The 19,765-nt window shown below is 40.6% G+C and overlaps 1 protein-coding gene across 1 annotated transcript in view; it reads left to right on the top strand.

Annotated features, from left to right (window-relative positions):
• Window positions 1-19,765, top strand: part of plxna4 (plexin A4) — a 220,684-nt gene that overhangs the window by 154,908 nt on the left and 46,011 nt on the right. The window contains exons 6-9 of the mRNA XM_079816393.1: window positions 7,192-7,315; window positions 12,287-12,440; window positions 15,168-15,267; window positions 15,378-15,492. Of these exons, the coding sequence (XP_079672519.1) occupies window positions 7,192-7,315; window positions 12,287-12,440; window positions 15,168-15,267; window positions 15,378-15,492 (493 nt within the window). The remainder of the gene's footprint in view (window positions 1-7,191; window positions 7,316-12,286; window positions 12,441-15,167; window positions 15,268-15,377; window positions 15,493-19,765) is intronic.

The raw sequence follows: 19,765 nt of genomic DNA, 5'->3' as shown, positions 1-19,765 counted from the left end.
TAGGCAGATTTGTGGTCAGTGGGGTTGGGCAAAAGTATCTTATCTACCTCAATCCTTCCCAGGGGTGTCTATACTTCCATTTATTTACAACATTTTCAGTTCCCATTGCTTCCATTATCTTTTTGATCACACATTGGAAGAAATAATGAAATGTGTAATAATTATGATTTATATAATAATCAATCATATCAAGTCATATAAATCCTACAGCATGCAAAGGGCACGTTGAATTGGCTCTTACATCTTTTAGTCTTGTCTTGTTGTTACATAATATAAATTATGTAATACGTTTTTGCACTGCTGACAGACTTATTCATTTGTCATCCCTCATCTTTTGTTTTGCATCCATCAAGTTCCACATAAAAAATCCCAAGGCAAAGTACCTTTTATTTGTAAAATATGTTACCAAAATGAGCATTATAATGTTGTATACAGAATTTACATGTATAATATGTAGTAAAATATGGATAGCGTTACATACCTACCATCCCGGTATGATATTGCATTTTTTGGTGCAAAGTGACTGCTGCAGCCTGGGTGTTTTTGTGCAAGCATGTGTTTGTGTGTCTCAGTATGCCTCTGTGTGTTGGGGTTGTTCCCAGGGTGCGCCACACAAATTTTCTACTCAGCTGAGGTTTGTGGCCCAGTGGGGGGCAGTGGCCCCAAGGTCTCTGCTGGGAATAATCGGGTCAGAGCCACTGGGCTGCGTAATGACTCTCCACGAGTCTCTTCCTCTGTCTGTCTTCTCCCATCCTTCCTTCTCTCTGCTTCATGCCTCCCTCTTTCCTTCCATCCCTCTTCTTCGCTCTCTCCATAATGATGGTGACCGACTTGCTCTTCTCTCACAGGGGGCTCTGAGGGTCTGGCTCACAGCGCTGACTCTAAATTTAAACCTGCCATTTGTCAGTGTGGCTTCTCCTTCTTTTGTCAACGCTCTCCCTTGCTCCCTGGGTATCACACTGCATTTTAAAAGTCTCATTTTCTACTGTACTTTGTATGTGTGACTTGGATGTTGTTTGTCTGGCTGGCCACTAAGCAATAGTTCGACTAAATTTCATCATCTTGTTCCTCATCCGTTTGTTTGCTCTTAACCATTAGGAAACCGTCCCAATGGGAGGCTTGATAACCATTAGGATGAATATGTATTTAAGTGCATATTCAAATATGCATTCACTCATCTATAAATAATGTTAATATGTTACTGTACTATGGTGTGTAGAGCATGGCCTGGCTAGAGTTCAAACATCTGTCTTTTTGCAACTGAACTCAGTGGCAATAGAGTATTGTGGATTTTATTTTATGCACAATTGAAGTTCAATGAGACATTTGGAGTAGAACTGGCTTTGGAATGGTAATACAAAGTTTTCTGCCTAGTATTCTGCTTACACGGGTAGCGTTTAAAACTACACTCCCAATTTTAGAGTTATAGTAAAAGGTAGGATCGAGATTATGCTGTTTCCTAAGATATCTGCAGTCATTTTTGGCACATTTCAAAAGCAGCAATCCTAGAATGCACAGCAACTTGTTCAGTGAAAAACTAAATATGAGATGTTGGACGAGATGAGAGAAATGCCAATTATTCAATACTGAAAAAGTTTTTTGTTGTTGTTGCTTATCTAGAGTATTCAGGTGTTATCTTAGCAACATTCGAGTGACAAACTATTGAAATAAACGGAGAAAACTTTCTGGGATAAATAATATTTTAGACCCAATATTTGGAGCAGTTATCACAAGCTGGGAAAATATAAATACAGGCCAGTTTATTATGCGTATAAAATCTCTTGATTTCATACAAATGAAAGTCTCTTTCATTTGCGCTATGCTCATTTTCAGGCTGAAATAATATCAAGCTTTGATTGGTTCAGCACAGATCAATATCAGTATATTTTTAGACTGAAAGTAATGCATGGTTAATTCAGTGAGTGGCGACCAATTATCTCATAAATATATTTTATGTATTATTTATTTTAGTTTGTAAAACAATATATACATTTTTCAAATTTGAAATGGAAGGTCAAGATCACAATCATGTGATAGTGTTCCATGCAGTGTTCTCTAAATTATAATTGTATTTTATTTAATGGTATTTTCTTTTGTATTATCCCATTCATTGCATTTGTATTTGCTGTACATACTGTATACTCTATTAATTGTAAATGTAATATGTTAGTTTGTTTGTCTGAGCTTAGACTCTCTTATGGAACATACGCATGTGTAGTAGTTCGGCAGTATTTGCCCTATTAGAGTCCTCTTTGCTTCACACAGCCGGTCAGACCTTTGGAGTACACACACTTTAACTCCATCAGTCACACATGTACTTCCTCATGTTTTTTTATAAATTAGTCTTGGTTAAACAAGGTTTGCCAGTGTGAGCCCAAACTCATTCTTACGGTAAATTAACAGTTTTAGTTGCAGAGCATGTTGAATAAAACTCCTTGAGGGATTTATTATTTTAACAGAACTTATTAATTTAGCTGCTTCTGGCTGACTCTTTTAGCTGCTTTCTTCTAAAGACATCTGTAGTAGTGTCTCTCTCTCTCTCTCTCTCTCTCTCTCTCTCTGTTTGTGGGTTTGATGTGAAGGATGGCATTGCAAGCTCAAGTCTTTCCCCTTTATCAAAACGCAAAGCTGGCAATGTAATGCACTAATTACATGTTTTATTAATTTATTGATGTGTGCTTATTTAGGTTTGTTTCTGCTGGCATGGGTGATGTAATGGTATTTAGGTCAGTGTGTCAGAGAGCAGAGTGAACAGAGGGTCACGAGGGGAACAGGAAGAGAGAGGGCAGGCGAGATGCCAGGAGGCCATGCTTAGTGTTTTGCATGCCCACTTCTGCGCTCCCGTCTGTCTGATCGCTTTGATGCGATTTCATTTCCTGTTCATTATTCATCAAAGTAGCGTATTTCGCCATGTTCAGGCAGCATTTACATAACGAGGGAAACAAATTACTCCTTAGTGTTCTAATAGAGCAGTTTACTTTACTAATGACAAGGTATTAAAACAAACCTGCCGAGTGTTGACAGGTGTGCGCGGGATGACTTATCAAGGAGATCACCAATTTATTAGATACAATAAAACTTAACATAATGTACTGTATTATATCATTAACTTTTATATTGTACAAGTCAATTATATAATACTGTAACGAATTCCACTGATGACAAGTTTGAAGGTGAAACCAAGTGCAGTTTATTCCAAAACAAAAATGGAACAGATGCAAAATAAACAACGACTTGACTTGACTAAAGAACTCGCCAACGGCGGTTTACAGGGAACACACATGCAAGAACAATGCCCGACACCCAGCAACTGAAGCACAGAGGTTTAAATACACTGGGGCAAACAAGCTTAACAAGCTAACAAGACACACCTGGGGAGACTAATCAACATGAAAAACTACATAGAACTACAAAACATGGCACAGACAGGAAATAACAAAAGTCCTCACAAGACAGGGAAACACAGGCTGGGATCATGACAGAGCCCCCCACTTAAGAAGCGGATTCCAGATGCTCCACATGAAACATGAGTCCAGGAGTTGGAGGGATGGAGGGCCAGGCCCGTGGATTGGATGAGGGCCTGGAGATTGAGGCAGAGCAGGCGGCCAGGAAGGAGCAGGGGACCAAAGTTGTGCAGGTAGTTCCGGAAGCCATGGAGGCACAGGAAGTTCAAGAAGCCATGGAGGCACAGGCAGTTCAAGGGGACCATGGCGGCGCAGGCAGCTCTGGGGACCATGGAGGCACTGGAAGCTCAGGAGACCACGGTGGTGCTGGGAGCTCAGGAGACCACAGAGGCGCCGGAAGTTTAGGAGGCCAGGGCGGAGATGGCTGTTCAGCCCTCTCTGGACTGGGGACAGGAGACGGAGCCCTGGACGCTGGTCATGGGCTGGAGCCCTCTCTGGACGCTGGACAGGAGACGTCACTGGACGTGGTAAACCTGTAGCCTCTCTCGATCTGGTTCTTCATGACGTAGTCAGTCAGGTCACGGCCAGCCAAGTCCAGATGGTGGATGGCATGGGGCAGTGCTGCTAAATTCATGTTGGAGGTCGGTCGTTCTGTAACAAATTCCACTGATGGCAAGTTTGAAGGTGAACCCAAGTGTAGTTTATTCCAAAACAAAACATGAACAGATGCAAAATAAACAAAGACCTGACTAAAGAACTCAGCAACAGCAGTTTACAGGGAACACAGAAGTTTATATATATATTATATTATTTATATTACATTATATTATAAATTATATATTAATTATATTTATTATATTATATTATTGTTCACTATACGAACAGAAATTAATTAACAAAGTAAATAGGGTTTTATTTAAAACAATATTGTTTTATTTATTTTTTTAAATCCTTTATTGTTTTAACTGTAATACACAAACATACTGCTATTTATACTGCTCTTATTTGTCTCCAGGCCTGTATCACACAAACTCATAAATGAAGGCTCATAAATGTTTTTACAATGCTCTCAGGCCATAGGCAGGCATCTCGTTTATAACCCTTTTAAATAAGAAATATTCCCGTTCTCACAAGCAGTGCTGACTTGTTTCAGCCACAACATGTCAAAGCCCCTGTAATCTCGAAATTACTATATAAATAGACAACCCTCATATGCCCCCTATTGGTGAGAAAGAATAATGCCTGCGTTTATACAGGCTTCACTCCCTATGTATTTCCCTGTAGTCTTGCATAATGGGTGGGGACCGAGAGAGGCTTGAGAGTCTTGTTAGGTGTGACTGTGAGGTTTTTTTTATTAAAGGCCTTTGACAAGTGTGTCTAACTGCAGGATGCACACTCTCGCCAAATCATCCAGAGACGCACACAAGCAGTTTGTCTCTCCCGCAGTACTTTGAGAATGCCACACACTCTCTCTCGTTTTAGAGTTGAATGTTTCACCACCCATAGATTCCACCTAGCCCAAGTCTGTGTGTGTATGTGAACGCATTGTACACTGCATGCTTATTAAATCAGTGGCAGAAAGGGATTCAGGCTGTGTGATTGGAGCTACAAAGGAGGCCGTTCTGATTAAATGCATCTTAGACCTGCTTAGCACAGAGGCACAGAGAAAGAGGATGATTGTTGCCATTTAAATCTCTTTCGTTTCCTCTTTCATTCACCAGCAGATTATTCCCGTTCTGTTCTCCGAGTTCTCCACATTAGGCTTCTTAACTTTTCAATTCATTCACTGTCCTACCTCTCTCTCTCCCCCCTTCTTTTCTGCAGTGGAAAACCCTGTCACAACTGTCATCCATTATAAACTTCTTTCCCTCTTATAAGGACTCTGTGCTGATTCGTAGTTAATTGCTTCACAGATTTGAATAAAGCCAATCTGGATTAGTCAGGGGAATGACAGGCTAAAAACCCAGGCAGAGCAGGCTGTTTTACACGCACACTTGTACTATTCTAGCAGGTAAACCTTTGAAATGTTTAAATGTAAGACTCAATAGCACATTTTCATATGCAGTTATATCTTGTGTAAGATTACAAGTAGTGTATTCTCACAGCCAGGCTAACATGAACTAACAATGAGCAATAAATGACAGTATTTATTAATCTTTGTTAATGTTAGTCAATAAAAAATAGTCGTTCATTGTTTGTTTGTGTTAGGTCACAGTGCATTAACTAATGTTAGCACAAATAACTTATGATTTTAAAAATGTATTAGTGAATTTTGAAATAAACATTAACTAAGATGAATAAATGCTGTGTTGTTCATTCTTAGTTCATTTTAACTAAAGCAGTTAATTGATGTTAACTAATGAAACTTTCTTGTAAGTTGTTACCCATTTTATAATCTTTATTATTATATTATACTTGGGTTAATATGCAATAGACCTTTATAGAACCTGTCAGGAACTGACTGGATTGAAAGAATGGAACATAATGAAAATTAGATTTAAAAAAAAGTTTAATGATTATGTATTTTTAATTAAATATTATATTATTTTATTCAGTTTTATTTAATATATATGGATGTCTGTGTTTACTTTTATACAGTAAACCATTTTTAGTAGTGTGGTCATGTTAAATTAGCCTTTTCCTACCAGACTCTTGTACATTTCATTTGTACAGAGAGTCACTCTCCATTGACAAGCATTAACTTCCTTGAAGACGGGTACTCTGTTGAAGTTTAAAACTATTGGATCTGCCCAGAGCCACTCTGGATCTACAATAACCAATCGCTAACGTTTGGACGTGACGCATGTCATCTCAAACTAACGCACAACATCAACGTCATCGCTCTCAGCCACTCCCTCTGTTCGCTGTTTGGACCGGTTAAAATTTGATCGGAGAAAACCAGAGAATATACCGCAAACCCAGACGGAGTACTGAAGGAACATTTTATTTTTTGTTAAAAATGACTTAGTAGTCCACTTTCATATGTGGTTGTATCTGACAAACGGTTACAAATAGTGTCTGAATAAAAAAATAATTCTGTGATTTTTAAGTGATAAATTGCCACAGTGTCTGGGACAATATTCATGTGTGTCAAACACTTGAAATCAGCCCAGCATATTGGTATCTGGGTTCTTTAGCACCAGTACGTAACCCTGCAAGTCAAGCAGTCACAACTAAAAATCGCAAGTGTAAAACAGCCTTAAAAGTGCTTAACCTTGGGCCTGTAATCTGATGTGTCTGGATTAGATGTCACAGTGTAAGGGTGGTCTCCTCATCGGCTCTGTGACCTAGTGTTGTGAACGGATCAGAGTGGATGGGTGTTTGGGTCTAAAGGGGAGGGGGGGTGGGTCTCTGAGCTCTGATTCTCCCCACCTGCAGAACCCGGGAGCGATGAATACGCTTCATTAAGGGTAACACAAAGCTGGCTTGTCCCTCGGCCCTTTGGGCCTGCTCTGCTTCCACAAATAGAGTCGCTGTTGTTTTAGTACCGTTGAGAGAACAGAAACAGGATAGAGTCACCACAACTGCTGGTCCTTTTCTTTCTCTATCCCACCTCCCTCTCTTCTGAAATATGAAACAGAAATATAACGCATGGATTTGGACTAGTAACCAAGCTTGTGTTCCATTTCCTTCATGCCGTGCTGGTCACAGATGGGAGATGGTTGGATGCATTTGCGCAGCTGTTTTTATTTCCCCCCATTCTATCAAATGCTTTGTCTTCCTTTCAAATGCTGTCTTTCTTCCCTCCTCAAGTGCTCACATATTTCTTTTCGTCTTTGTTTTCTAGGTGCACCAGGAAGGAAAAGTGCGAGCGGTCATCCGAGCCTCGCCGCTTCGCCTCTGATATAAAGCAGTGTGTGAGACTCAGCGTTCATCCCAACAACATCTCCGTGTCCCAGTACAGTGTCATGGTGAGCGCTAATTTTCAATTCTCACCTTAGTTCCTTCTGTGTAATCACACCATAAAATATCCTTAAGGAATACTGAGGAAATACTAAACCTCATTTAAGTGTTTCTGAGGATAAAGCCCAAACGCTGGACGTATTGACATTAGCCTTCACTAATTCAGTTATGGAGCCCATTGCTTTTCTGGCTCCATCATTAATGTGATCATGGTCATAAGTTCAGCCTTTATGGATCTGCCTGTTACGCTGATGGTTTATGAAGACACGTCATGCAGTTGGACTGTATCACATGTGCCATGTTATTTCAGTGAGTTTTGACCATCTTAATCATTTTGACATTGATGCTGAGACCACTGAGGCTGAGCAGGGTAAAAAAAAAATGTTTAAAGTCATTTTAAAACTTCTTGTCATCATACAGCAAACAGAGAAGCGCGTAATGGAGAGCAGTGGCCCTGCTGAAATTGCTTGCTCTTGTCATTCTTTATGCTGAGTTTTTTGGTCATTTTGGACAGAACTTTAATAAAGTCATTCATTTTCAGTCTTGTCCTTAACAATAATATCCAAGGACTTGATTAATTGCAAAATGTAGGACATGAGACTCTTACAAATGTAGGATATTACATTTCTTTTAATGTTTGCCAGAACTGAGTTTCCTCCTCGATCCATAAATGTTTCTTTGAAGCTCTGCTTTTTACCACTAAAGGCCATTACATACTCCGCAAGAACAAATGAAAAATGTTCTCGCTCCCAAGGCTGCAAGAACAAAATGACGCCAAGAACAAAATGACGTGAAGATGCATTCCGATCACACACAGAACGGAATGCATCTTCAGTTAAGGTTCTGTGAATAAGGTACATAACTCAAAGTTCAGATAAAGGCTTAATTTGGTAATGCAGTTAGGTTAATGGGTCTCATTCACTAATAATTGCGTGGATACTTTCGTACTTGTACGCACAGGAAATCTCCGCCTGATTCACAAAACGTTCGTACGCACATGAATTTGTTCTTAACCTCGTTCTGATGTCAGTGAATTGGGAGAATTCTAAATGAGCAGCCGCATGCACAAGGTTAGTCATTTGCATAAAACACACCCCAAACCATCTCCATATAAGGGCTTTCCGCACACGCTTTCCTAACAGCCTCTCGTCACTCTCATCAAACTTGCCGCTGTTCGCAGACGTGCTCTTGCCTGGATCCTCGAGCTATGCCAAGTGTGTCATTCTCACCAGTTCTCACAATAAACACCTTTTATAAAGACCCAGATTACAGAGCTCTCATTAGCCAGCTGTTCATGCGCGTATGTCTGCGTTATTCAGAGAACCCTCGCAGCTGAAGCTATAACACTGCTTTTCTTATTCTTTAAATGTATATGATCGAATGTATTATTTAATTTTATATATGGATTATATAATAAAATTAATGCAATATACTTCATTGTAATTATAGTCATGTTAGGATGAAATATAACATCTTAACACGATTATAAAGCCATACAGAGTAAGTTCTTTTAGCGTACGTGTGGTTTCAGTTTTTCCCTATACTTTTTCGTAAATTTAGAGAAAAAAAATATTATGAAATCTTTGGTGAATTGTGATTTGTTCTTAAAATCGTTCGTACGCACATTTCACGCACATATTTGCGCGTACGCATGCTTAGTGAATGAGACCCAATGTGTTTATATGAGCCGAATGTGACTGATATTGATATTGAATATTTCTGTACATGAAAACAGTTAAGGTGTCATATCGAATCTGTTTCCTCCTGTCAGTCACTACTGTATGTGCCCCTATCCTTAGTCAGGACAGTTACTTTTTCTATTGTATTGGTGTTTTTGAACCTAGCTAAGTGCTGACTCTACCACTCGTTCAGTGTGTGTATGTGTGTGTGTGTCTGTAAAATCCATCAAAGCAGGCCATGGTTTCAGACCTTATCCTCATGTAATCCAGCACCTCCTCTGAGCCTTTATATCAGATTAACGTCTCCGCTAGAGAAGTCTGCCTTTCAGCTGATTCAGGATCTGTATTCTGGGCCCAAATTCAACCTCAACTACTGGGCTGTATACGAGCTAATAAATTGCCCAGCGTGTACGTTAGGTACACGTATGCTACAAAGTGATGCTTAATCAGAACCTAGATATGTTTAGATGCACTAAATCATTTACACAGCAGTGTTTTGCCATATATAAATCCTGTATTTCTTTCAATTAGAGCATTCATGTCGACTGTATCTAGGCAACCAGTCTAAGCAGATGTCAGGAGATTCAGCAGTAGCTGCTCAGTCGTTGAAGAGTTGATCTGATCATATCACCAGATTACCATATCACAAGAAGTCCTTGTATAAACTGTCCAGGTGTGTTCTGGGAGTGTTAAGGCTTTAAGCTTCAGTTAATGAGCCAAATCCTTTCAATTTTCACAATCTTAGAACAGCTTAGACCAGTTGACTTACTCCGTTTGGTTTGGTTGGTTTGATGTATGTATATGTATATGCATATAATGTGTTTTGAAAATATAGAAAGCTTTCTGTGATGGGTAGGTTTAGGGGTATGGTTAATATTAGGGGATAGAATATACACTTTGTACAGTATAAAAGTCATTTTGTCTATGGAAAGTCCCCATAAAACATGAAAACCCAACGTGTGTGTGTGTTACTATTACCATAACAGTATTTTTGATCATATGTTTATGTGTGTGTGTTAAAGACTGGTAAGGAATTTACACAGACCGTGTCAGAGAGAAATTGACCTTTTCTTTCAAACCGGAATTACTGAGAGGAAAACAACACATCTGCAATGCAATAAATTGCAAACTGTACACAGAAATACACTACAGGCATTGACGCTGTTTCTTGACCTTTTTCGTTATTGAATATTTGTTTGAGGAGATAAGCACAAAGCTTCTTTGTTCAGTCTGCAGGGAGAATTTAGGGAGTGAAATAAGTTTCTCATCAATAAGAAAACATTTTTCTTTTTCACATTTTATCCATAAGCTCTTCCTGGACCTCCACCCAGCCATAGTGTGCTGCAAACCACAGTAAAGCCCATCTTACAAGGAATTTATAAATGTATTTTTAACTGCTCTTGTTCGTATTACTGTGTGCATTTACCAAAGAAGTTTCTTTTAGATAATACAGAGGCTTCGATAAGCAGAGCATAGCACAGCTTTAGCATTATCTTGAAGGGGGATTACACGTCTGAACTAGTTGTTTAGGGAAAACATCAGTCATGGCTGGATACAGCGCTATAGGTGCTCTCCGAATTCATTTAAATGTAGATTGATTTTATCCATGCGATTTTAAAGTACAACAAGGGGTACAATGGGTAGAATCTCATAGCTTTCGGGGTCTCTGGGGGTACATCGACAGCTCTGTTTCCCTCCACTAGCAAATCCTGAAGCGTAATTAGAAACCCGCATCAGCAGTGAGAGTCTGCCGTCTTGATGCATTTTTCTGTCGAGGTAGGAGGTAATCAAAGACACCACATTCCTTGTGTCATACCCTCTGCTGCAAGAGGCCTTTTTTTGTTTGTTTGTAGGGTCCCTATCCGAGAGGGATGATTTTCATATTTATCATGGCCAGCAAGGGTTTGTTCGGCGCTGCTTGAAATGTAATTGAAGAAATTCTCTCTGCATCTCTCTCTAAAAGGAAAAATAAATTAAATCCCAGAGTGGCGCCGCCATCCACCGGTGCATCCTGAACTTTAATGGGAAAGCGGAAAACATCGAGAGAGGGGGAGAGACTGGAAAAGTGTCTGCAACATGTCCCTGCCTTTTCATTAAACAGCAATCTAAAAACAGCCCCGGTCAGCCGTTCTGTTGAGTAAAGGGTGTTTCAGGCCGTATCACCAATGTAATGCTGGGTGCAGGGCCACTCTATGCAAGGCTGCGGCTTCCTATTAGTGTGGATATTTCGATTTCATCCACTTCACCTCCCATGATGCCCTCACAGAGCATTACGGCACGCTTTCCTAAACTGACCCCCATCAGAGTCAAACTGACAGAGAGTGAGCTGCAGCGGTTTATTTGGTGCATAAGTGTTGTGTCTTTCTAACTGTATACAACTTCGTTATTTTCTCTCCCATCTCTTTCTTTGCTTTCATTTGCTTTGCTTTCGTAATGTGTTTTTTATCAGGATGGTATCTGGGTGGTATTTTACATCTTGCACATTTATCGAATTGTAGAAATACAGAAAATTCAGAATGCTTTTCAACAAAAAGAAGACAAAAAAAATACAATGCCAATATAATGCCAGGTGTAAAGGGGGCACTCTCATGGCAGTTGCTCTCTCATTTTTCTCTTTGCCATCGTCCTCTCATTCATCTGACTCTGGTGTCAGGCAACACATGTGCTTCAGAGCAAGGCTTGAAATTCATTCGAAGGCCGGGAGCCAGAGGGCATTGTGGGTAAAAGAGATGGAGAGGACAGAGAGAGAGCATAAAGAAAAAAAAGAGAATGAAAACTCTCACCCCATAGCCCTCTCTGTTTCTCATTCTCTCCTTTTCTCTCTCTCAATTTCCCACCCACTTGTGTTCAGTGAAACACATTAGAGTCAGTACAGGCTGACTGATGGCTGACTGAAGTCTCTTGATGTCTCTGGACATTTTCCTCCAGGAAATTTAGGAGATATGGGGCCGCTGGTTCAATGGCCTGATTTCGCTGTGCGGTTGGCCACGTGTCAGCTGGGATATTTATGGAACGGCTACGTGTGTTTTCTGGGATGTCTTGATGTCTGTGGCTGGATTGAGATTTCCCATGTGTAGAGTCTGCAGACTTCCTTGTCTCTCAAGAGCCTTTCAAATCACAGACGTGAGAAAATATCCACGTTACAGCAGTTTTAGGGGCAGCGGCAGCAAAAATGAGTTTATTCTCTGCACAAAGATGGTGTGTCAGTTTGCGATACATACCAAAGTTTGTCCTGTCCATTATTGCCTTCTATTTTCTCTCCTGTATAACTTCAGCTTGTCTTTTCTTTTTCCTTGACAGCTCGTGCTGGAGGCACATAATGTGCCAGAACTTTCTGCGGGGGTCAACTGCACCTTTGAGAACCTGGCGGAGATGGACGGTCTGGTCGAGGGGAACCGCATTACCTGCAGCTCTCCTGCGGAGAAGGAAGTTCCTCGCATTGTCGTAGATCAAGGTGTGAACATGCGGCGTCACTAACCAGTCAAATTCAAGAGGAAATTGGGTGAAAGGCCTGAATGTTGCCGTTTGTTGTGGCAGTGTGAATAGGCTGAGACTAAAAGTGAGACTGTGACAGCTTTATAATTGGAGACGCTGGATCGAGAAATCTGCTCCAGACTCCAGAGATGCTGGATTTATATCAGAGAGAAGGAGGGAAGACAGTCTAGGAAATAGAGAGAGTGATAGGCATAAACACCTGAGCAGAGATGGAAGTTTACATGCTCATTATCTTGCCTGCAGCTGTTGACTTTTGCCGCAGGACGTGTTTTGTAATTGAGTGAATAAAGGTCGTCAAGAGGGAGGCAGTTTTGGCATTCTGTCTCCTGCTCTCTCGTCTGTCTCTCTCCATTTCAGTCTTTCATTCTAAGGCTTCATTGGCACTGAGGTTTGAGAGATTTTTCAAGTAAAGTGATTGGATCTCCTGAACTGATGACACTCTTCACTCCATCTGTTCATCTGAAATAGTTTTGACAGCATTCACTCCAGCAGAGAAGAGAGAGAAAAGATTTTTCAAGAGAGAACATTTTGCCGCCCTCTTCTGCGCACTCGTAGACGTCGTTCTTTCGCCTCTGTTTTCTCTCCGATGTGCTTGGTTACCCTGACATAATTGAAATGAGCACACATCTGGGCAGCTGTCTAGAGGCTGGTAATTTTTCATAATACGAAAACGTCTCAACGTTAAGATAATGAAGACGCGCGCTTCTGCAGAAACGAGGGAATACTCTGCATGTGTTTCCAGGGCAAGAACTGGTAGATAAGAGGGGGGAAAAAGTAAAACACAACATAATACAAGGCTGAATGAAAGCAACAATGTTCTTTCGGAGCATCTCATATAGAAACACCTGCAAATTATCCTAGTAAGTGGCACAGCGGCCTGGATGTGAGGTAGAAAGAGCCGTGCGCAGGGGTGTGAGATGTGTGAATAATGATGCATGCTAGTCAGGCCACCATGAAATTACAGGTCGGCCCAATCTGCAAGGGCCCAGAGCTCTGAAATGCCGCAGTGCAAACACACACTCTCACACCACTGGATAAGTACACTATTAAACACCTGAGGGTGCACACTTATACACACTCACACACTACTGGATACATACACCATCACTGTTATATACATACCGTATTTGACCCCTAATACTGGGGTGCATATCATTTAAAGTTGTGAATCAAGATGGATTCATTGATTCTGTATGCGCACACACACATACCCCTGCAGTTATAGGTCATTTATTCGTGCTCTCTCCCATATTCCTCACTATCCTTTCCTTTCTTAGTGTCATGGTAACAGTGTATGTCCTGAGTGACTCATTAAAGGGCGGACACACTGCAGCGGGTGGCAGGGGGCCTGCACACACACACACTCATGCACACACATACACACTCCGGAGATACCAGCCATCAAGGTAACATTTAGGTGAGCTAATTAGGACAGATTCATTGTCAGGCACACTTTACAATGATTGATGAATGATTCGCTCTTTGTTGAAGTGCGTTAGGAGAACCAGAAAGAGTTTGAGGAGAAATATGTGAGAAAAGGAGAGACCGGAATAGATAGAGAATGGGGGAAAAAGTATGATCTTCCTTTGAGAGGGGAGATGTCGTGTCCGGCATGTTGAATTAAACATGAGCTTCTTCATTAGCTCAGACAAAAACACTCTGAAGATGGGCACTTTTGTGCCACATTTCCATTAACTCGAACAGGTTTCTTTCTCTCACTCTGTCTCTCTCTCCCTTGTCTTCAGGGATGTTTTCATGAGAAGAGCTTTAGCTCATTTTTGGCAGAGAGGCGTGGCCATCTTGTTCCTTAACTTGCTCTGTTATCCACAAACTTTATAAACTACGTACTATATAACCTTATTAAGACCGCTTGGTGTCATTGGTGTATGAATGAGATAATTGCTTGTATTAGATTTTTAGTTTTGAATTAGCATGTTGCTACGCTAACAGCGTGATTAATCTAAGCATTAAAATGCACAATAGACACAAAGTCCCTTTTTTGGGAAAGTCATTTCACTCAGTGACAATATTTGCAATGCATCTGTGCAGCTACTCAGGGCATGCAAAACAAACTCTACTTAAATGGGGAAATGCTTAAATCTCAAAAACTGATATGACCTGACCCATAAATGTTGTTTCCCATAAATGCTCAAATAGTGTTATTTGAGGATGGTCCAGCCAATGTGCATGTGGACTCCCAAGTGTGCACGTCTCATGACTGTTTCTATGGGAACCGGAGCTTCTAACGGCTGCTGCAATGTCATAATGACTTTACCAATTTGCGATTTGTATTTATATTGCATGTTAACATTACCATTCATGATAATATGAGTGAATTATCTTTGTACACAGAATGATACGCAAATATTGGGTAAATTAATCAAATTTAATGACACCATTTTTTTTTATCTATATAGTATCTAAATGACTTAATTGCTGTGCATTGTCACCCAACTTTTGGAACAAACTGCTTTTTTTAGTGCCTTTTTAATCCTAGTTTTAACTGAAAGCAACTTCAATCTCAAAATATATCAATGCCATTGTTTTGTTTCAAGATGCATACAGTAATGTTTTTTTTCTTCTAAGGCAAATACTTAAATGTCCTAATTTAACTAAAGCATAATGCTGGCTCATTCTAAACCCTGCATGTGAAACCAGGACCTAATGTTTTCCTCCTGCCTCTTAGGTGACCATCAGATTGTCCAACTCTACCTCAAATCAAAAGAGACGGGACTTGCTTTCGCCAACACTAGCTTTGTCTTCTACAACTGCAGCGTTCACAAGTCGTGAGTATCTTTTGTATTTACAGCTGATGTAGTGCAGTAGTGTAACATCCTATCTATTTTCAAGAATACTCAAACTAACTGCCTTCATCTGCACCCTCTCCTTTTCTCAGGTGTCTGTCTTGTGTCGGAAGCCCATACCAGTGCCACTGGTGCAAATACCGCCACACGTGCACCCACGACCCGAGCAGCTGCTCTTTCCAGGAGGGCCGTGTCAAACAGCCAGAGGTGAGTTACTTGTGATTGGTCACACACCAGGTTTTGTAATTGGCCGCCATCATTCTCAATTGGACCTTAATGAGTTGATTGGTGCAGAGGTGCAGTTCAGGTCCTGTCCTGATTGTGAGAACTTACCCAGCATCCCCCCCATCACGTTGAGCCACTTCATACACGTCTGCTGGCTTTGAATTCGACTTAATTCTCATTAAATCTCTAATATTTATATCTGGATTCCCACCAACATCTTATTCCATGTAAATTATCAATATTATTGGCACTACTTGCACACTTTGAGGCCACCGCAGGCCCATCAGATAAATTAAAAGCTGCTGTCGGGGCTCGGCACTCTTTGCCGTAGCTAAACCCTTTCCTAGCTCGTTCTCAGAGAGGTGCCAAGGAGGGTCACGTCGTTGAGTTTGTTTCACTCAATGTTTGATGCGCCCTTTAATCCCTCCCCAAGGGTCTACATGGCACAGATCACAATGTGTTTATTTTATTTGCGTCATGCAACTGAAGAGAAGTCTGCAGCTAGCATGAACATACAATTATGTTCATCGTGCTTGTGTGCTTAGCTTTGAAATGCGTAATGAATTATGAGGACACCCGCCCCCTGAGGCTATGTGTTTTAGCCACACAAATGTGTAGCCTCATCATTTAGCATTCATTAACATCTCTTAACAAAGCGTTTCTCTGGCTGCCAGCGTTTGGCGTTCCAATTATCAAATAGACACGCAGTCAATATTGACCAGTTTAATATTAGGATTCCCTATTGTGTGTCGAGCGACTTGCACACAAAGCTGCAACTGAATATTAGCACATGTTAATGACATTTCCACTGGATGTTTTTGTTTGATTTTTGTTTTAAGGCAGGTGTTTTGTCCGGTTAATGAGTTTAATTTGGATTTCATTAACCCCTTATACCGGAGGTCTCAGATCCGTTTCCAAACTCCGGGTGGTTTAGAATTAATGACCGGGTATGTTTACAGTGTAAATCCTCAGAGCAGACGCTGACGAGTCAACTTTGCATGGAGAAATGAGATGACCTTTTGCATTGACCTTCCGCAGATGAATTTCTGTGTTTTATACCAATTAAGGGATTGCTGAGAGTGATCTGAATAATCCGGACTTGTCTTTCAATGGATGGTAGAAGCGAGAAGCCCCCCCCACCCCCCGTAGTCGGAGCTCATTTCAATATGTGCCTGTGAGCACATGAGAAACAGTCCACATTCATAAATAAAACGTGCCACAGCATCAGAATGTCGTCTTTGGCAAGATTTAACAACATTGTGTCTGCCGTTCGGTCCCTCAGATTTAAATTTCTGGCGGATCTTCTTCAGCTGTGTGCTTTGTTTCATTATCATATTTCAATTTGTGTGACACTTTATGTTTAACAACAGCAGAAAAGGAATCCTGTTTGGTGGCAAAACTCAAACATTTGAAGTCATTATCACTTCTCAAGTTAGTTTCTCGTTTTCTCTGATTTTCCAGTTATACATAATAAAATATCCAGGATGTATATATTCAGAGAGATGCATGTGAGAAAAATAATTTGCATTTTTAATAGCATTCTATATGGCTGGTAAAATTTGCTTTGTGACAGCTAACTTTTTCAGGTCTGAATATTGATACATTGCTGCTGTATAAATTACTGAATATTGATAAATTGCTGCTGCTGCTGGGGATTAGGATTAGCCAAGAATTATTAAATGAAGTTAATCGATGTAGTAGATGTGGTAGAGTGAGTAGTAGTAGATGTGGGGTAAAGTGTGTCAGATGCTTTGAAGTAAACTCTGTCAGTGAATTCAGTGGTTTGATAATAAGCCTAGTAAGTCTGGTCATATTTCTATGGAAGCTTGTTTCCGCCACAGAATAAAAAAAAAGGTAATGGTGACTTTTTATCTCACAATTCTGACTTTTATTCTCGCAATTGCGAATTTACATATTGCAAATCTGACTTTTTATCTCAGAATTGCATGATATAAAGTCGCAATTGCAAGTGTTAAAGTCAGAATTGTGAGATATAAACTCACAATTGTGAGAAAAGGTCAGCTTTGAGTTATAAGATCAGAATTGCTTGTCTCAAAAATTGTGACTTTTTATCTTAGTTTAAATCTCGCCATTCTGACATTTTTTCCTCACAATTGTGAATTATAAAGATGCCATTGCGAGTTAAAAAGTCAGACTTTAAAATTCACAATTGTGAGGAAAAAATGTCAGAATTGCAAGATTTAAACTGAGATGATAAGTTGCAATTTATACAAATGTTTTATTCTGTGGCGAAGACAAGCTTCCATATATTTCCCTGTAATTATATTACAGTATTGTGGAATTACTATGAAATTATTTTTATTTGTTCAGTCCAGGGTTGTTCTTTTTACTCTATACTATACAAGTCTTGATTTCCTCTCTGGCTGGAGTGCATGTAGAGGGTAGTGCTGAATCCTGTCAGTTGCTGGCTGTGTCAATCCCCCCATGTCTCACTCTTGGCCACTGGCATAATGCTGCATGACTAAATGCATGCCGCCCTGACACAGAAGTCCACTGCACTTTAGAAAACAACTTCCGTTTATAGCTTGGCTTTTTACCTCCTTTTAGGAAATTGCAAAGTGCCTGTCTACAGCATGCCTTACCGATGGGTAATGTGAAATTGTGGTGTGATTTTGAATAATGGATACACAAACAGTCAAAAAAAAGCTGTTTAGTTAAGCTGTTTTGTAAACAAATATAAATATAAGAGTTTTCAATGATTGAAATTTGACCAGTTAACACAAAATACCCTTTTCACGGCATGTTTATTGAAATCATTTGTGGCTGTAGTATTCCATGGTTTTGGCATGAGTATAATTATTTATGACACACATGACTCAGTCTCTTGAGTTTCCATGAATGTTAAGATGCTGCCTTCGAAAGCAGCTGCAAATGTAGACAGTGGGAAGTGAAGTAGCTTATTCAATTTTGGAACAATATGGTAGATGAGACACTAGAAATAAAAGGAGAGAGGTGTGGGAAACAGGAACTGATCGATCCAGTGAACTCTCTGCCATCTTATTAAGATGTTAATTGACAGGCACGATTGGCAGCATTGCACAGTTGAGCTGCAGATTGTGAAGAGAAGGATTTGGGTCTGAGTTCAGAACCATGAGATGGCCTCACTGCTTTGCCTCCCTCGGGGAGAAACTTTGAGGTAAAAATCATTTAGATCGAGGTGGAAGACATGACTTGAAGAAGAAAATACCAGCTCGGGAGGGGAGCGAGAGTGAAAACACACAGATGAAAAGGAAGGAAATGTCAGAGGTGAGAGTGGATGAGTACGCGTGTGATGCCGCAGGAAGTGAAATGTGGCGAGGAACGAGAGAGGAGGGTTTTTGCCTTTGGCGGTAGGGAGGCACGTTAAAGCGCAAGGAGTGCAGGGAAGCCTCGGTAATCATCCAACTAACACCGCGAGAGCTGTGGAGAGAATTAGGCGTTTCATCTTCTACCCTACTGAACGCTGCCATTATGCATACATACTCAAACAGCTCTAATTATGGATCTATCACTCTGTGCCAGCTCGCTACCCTCTGTTCTCTGTGCCAGGGCGTCTTCCTCCCCGCTCGCACTCAATGACTATCTTTGTCTCGGCGCATCTCTAACAGAAGCGCACGCATTGAACTTAAGTCTTTTCCTCCACCTACAGTATCTCTTTCTTCAGCGTCTAATTATATCAGTTCTGTTTTGAGACGTTCAGATGCAGTAAGTTGAATGCGACCCCCCCCCCCCCCCCACTAGTAAACAATCGGGAGCCCAATTGCTGTCTGCCTCACTCCATGTCTCTTTGACAAACACATCATTATGCTTCAGCTCACCCTCGGGCCTCTCTTGCTCAGACCAAGACTGTAAACACACTCTCAAGAGCCTCTTTTATCTGTAAAATGCCTATTTTTAATGATAATTTCCCTTCTTTTTTTTAATCAAACCCTGCTTTGTTTTCCCACCTCAAATGAGCCGCCTCGGGCACGTCTTGTCAGATTTGACACGTGTCACGGACAAGGAAGGAAACCGCAATGTCAAGTCATTTGTCACATGAATGCATGTTGAATTACCGTCTCTGCATTTTTTATTAACATCTCTTCCAGTAAGACTCTTTAGCTGTATCTGGCTCGAGGCTACAGGAATCATTCTCTTCCTGGACTGAACGGACACTGGCTCTCTTTTTGAGCCTCAAGACAGGAAATGTGGCCACTTTTTTGATCTGCTTCAGTTAAGTTCAAAGCAGCAACATCACAAGATCTAGTTTGTTGCC

This window comes from Gobio gobio (assembly GCF_949357685.1).
Source record: "Gobio gobio genome assembly, chromosome: 5".
Taxonomy (NCBI): domain Eukaryota; kingdom Metazoa; phylum Chordata; class Actinopteri; order Cypriniformes; family Gobionidae; genus Gobio; species Gobio gobio.
Note: the sequence above shows the minus strand (reverse complement) of the source record. Positions and strands in the feature narration are given on the sequence as shown.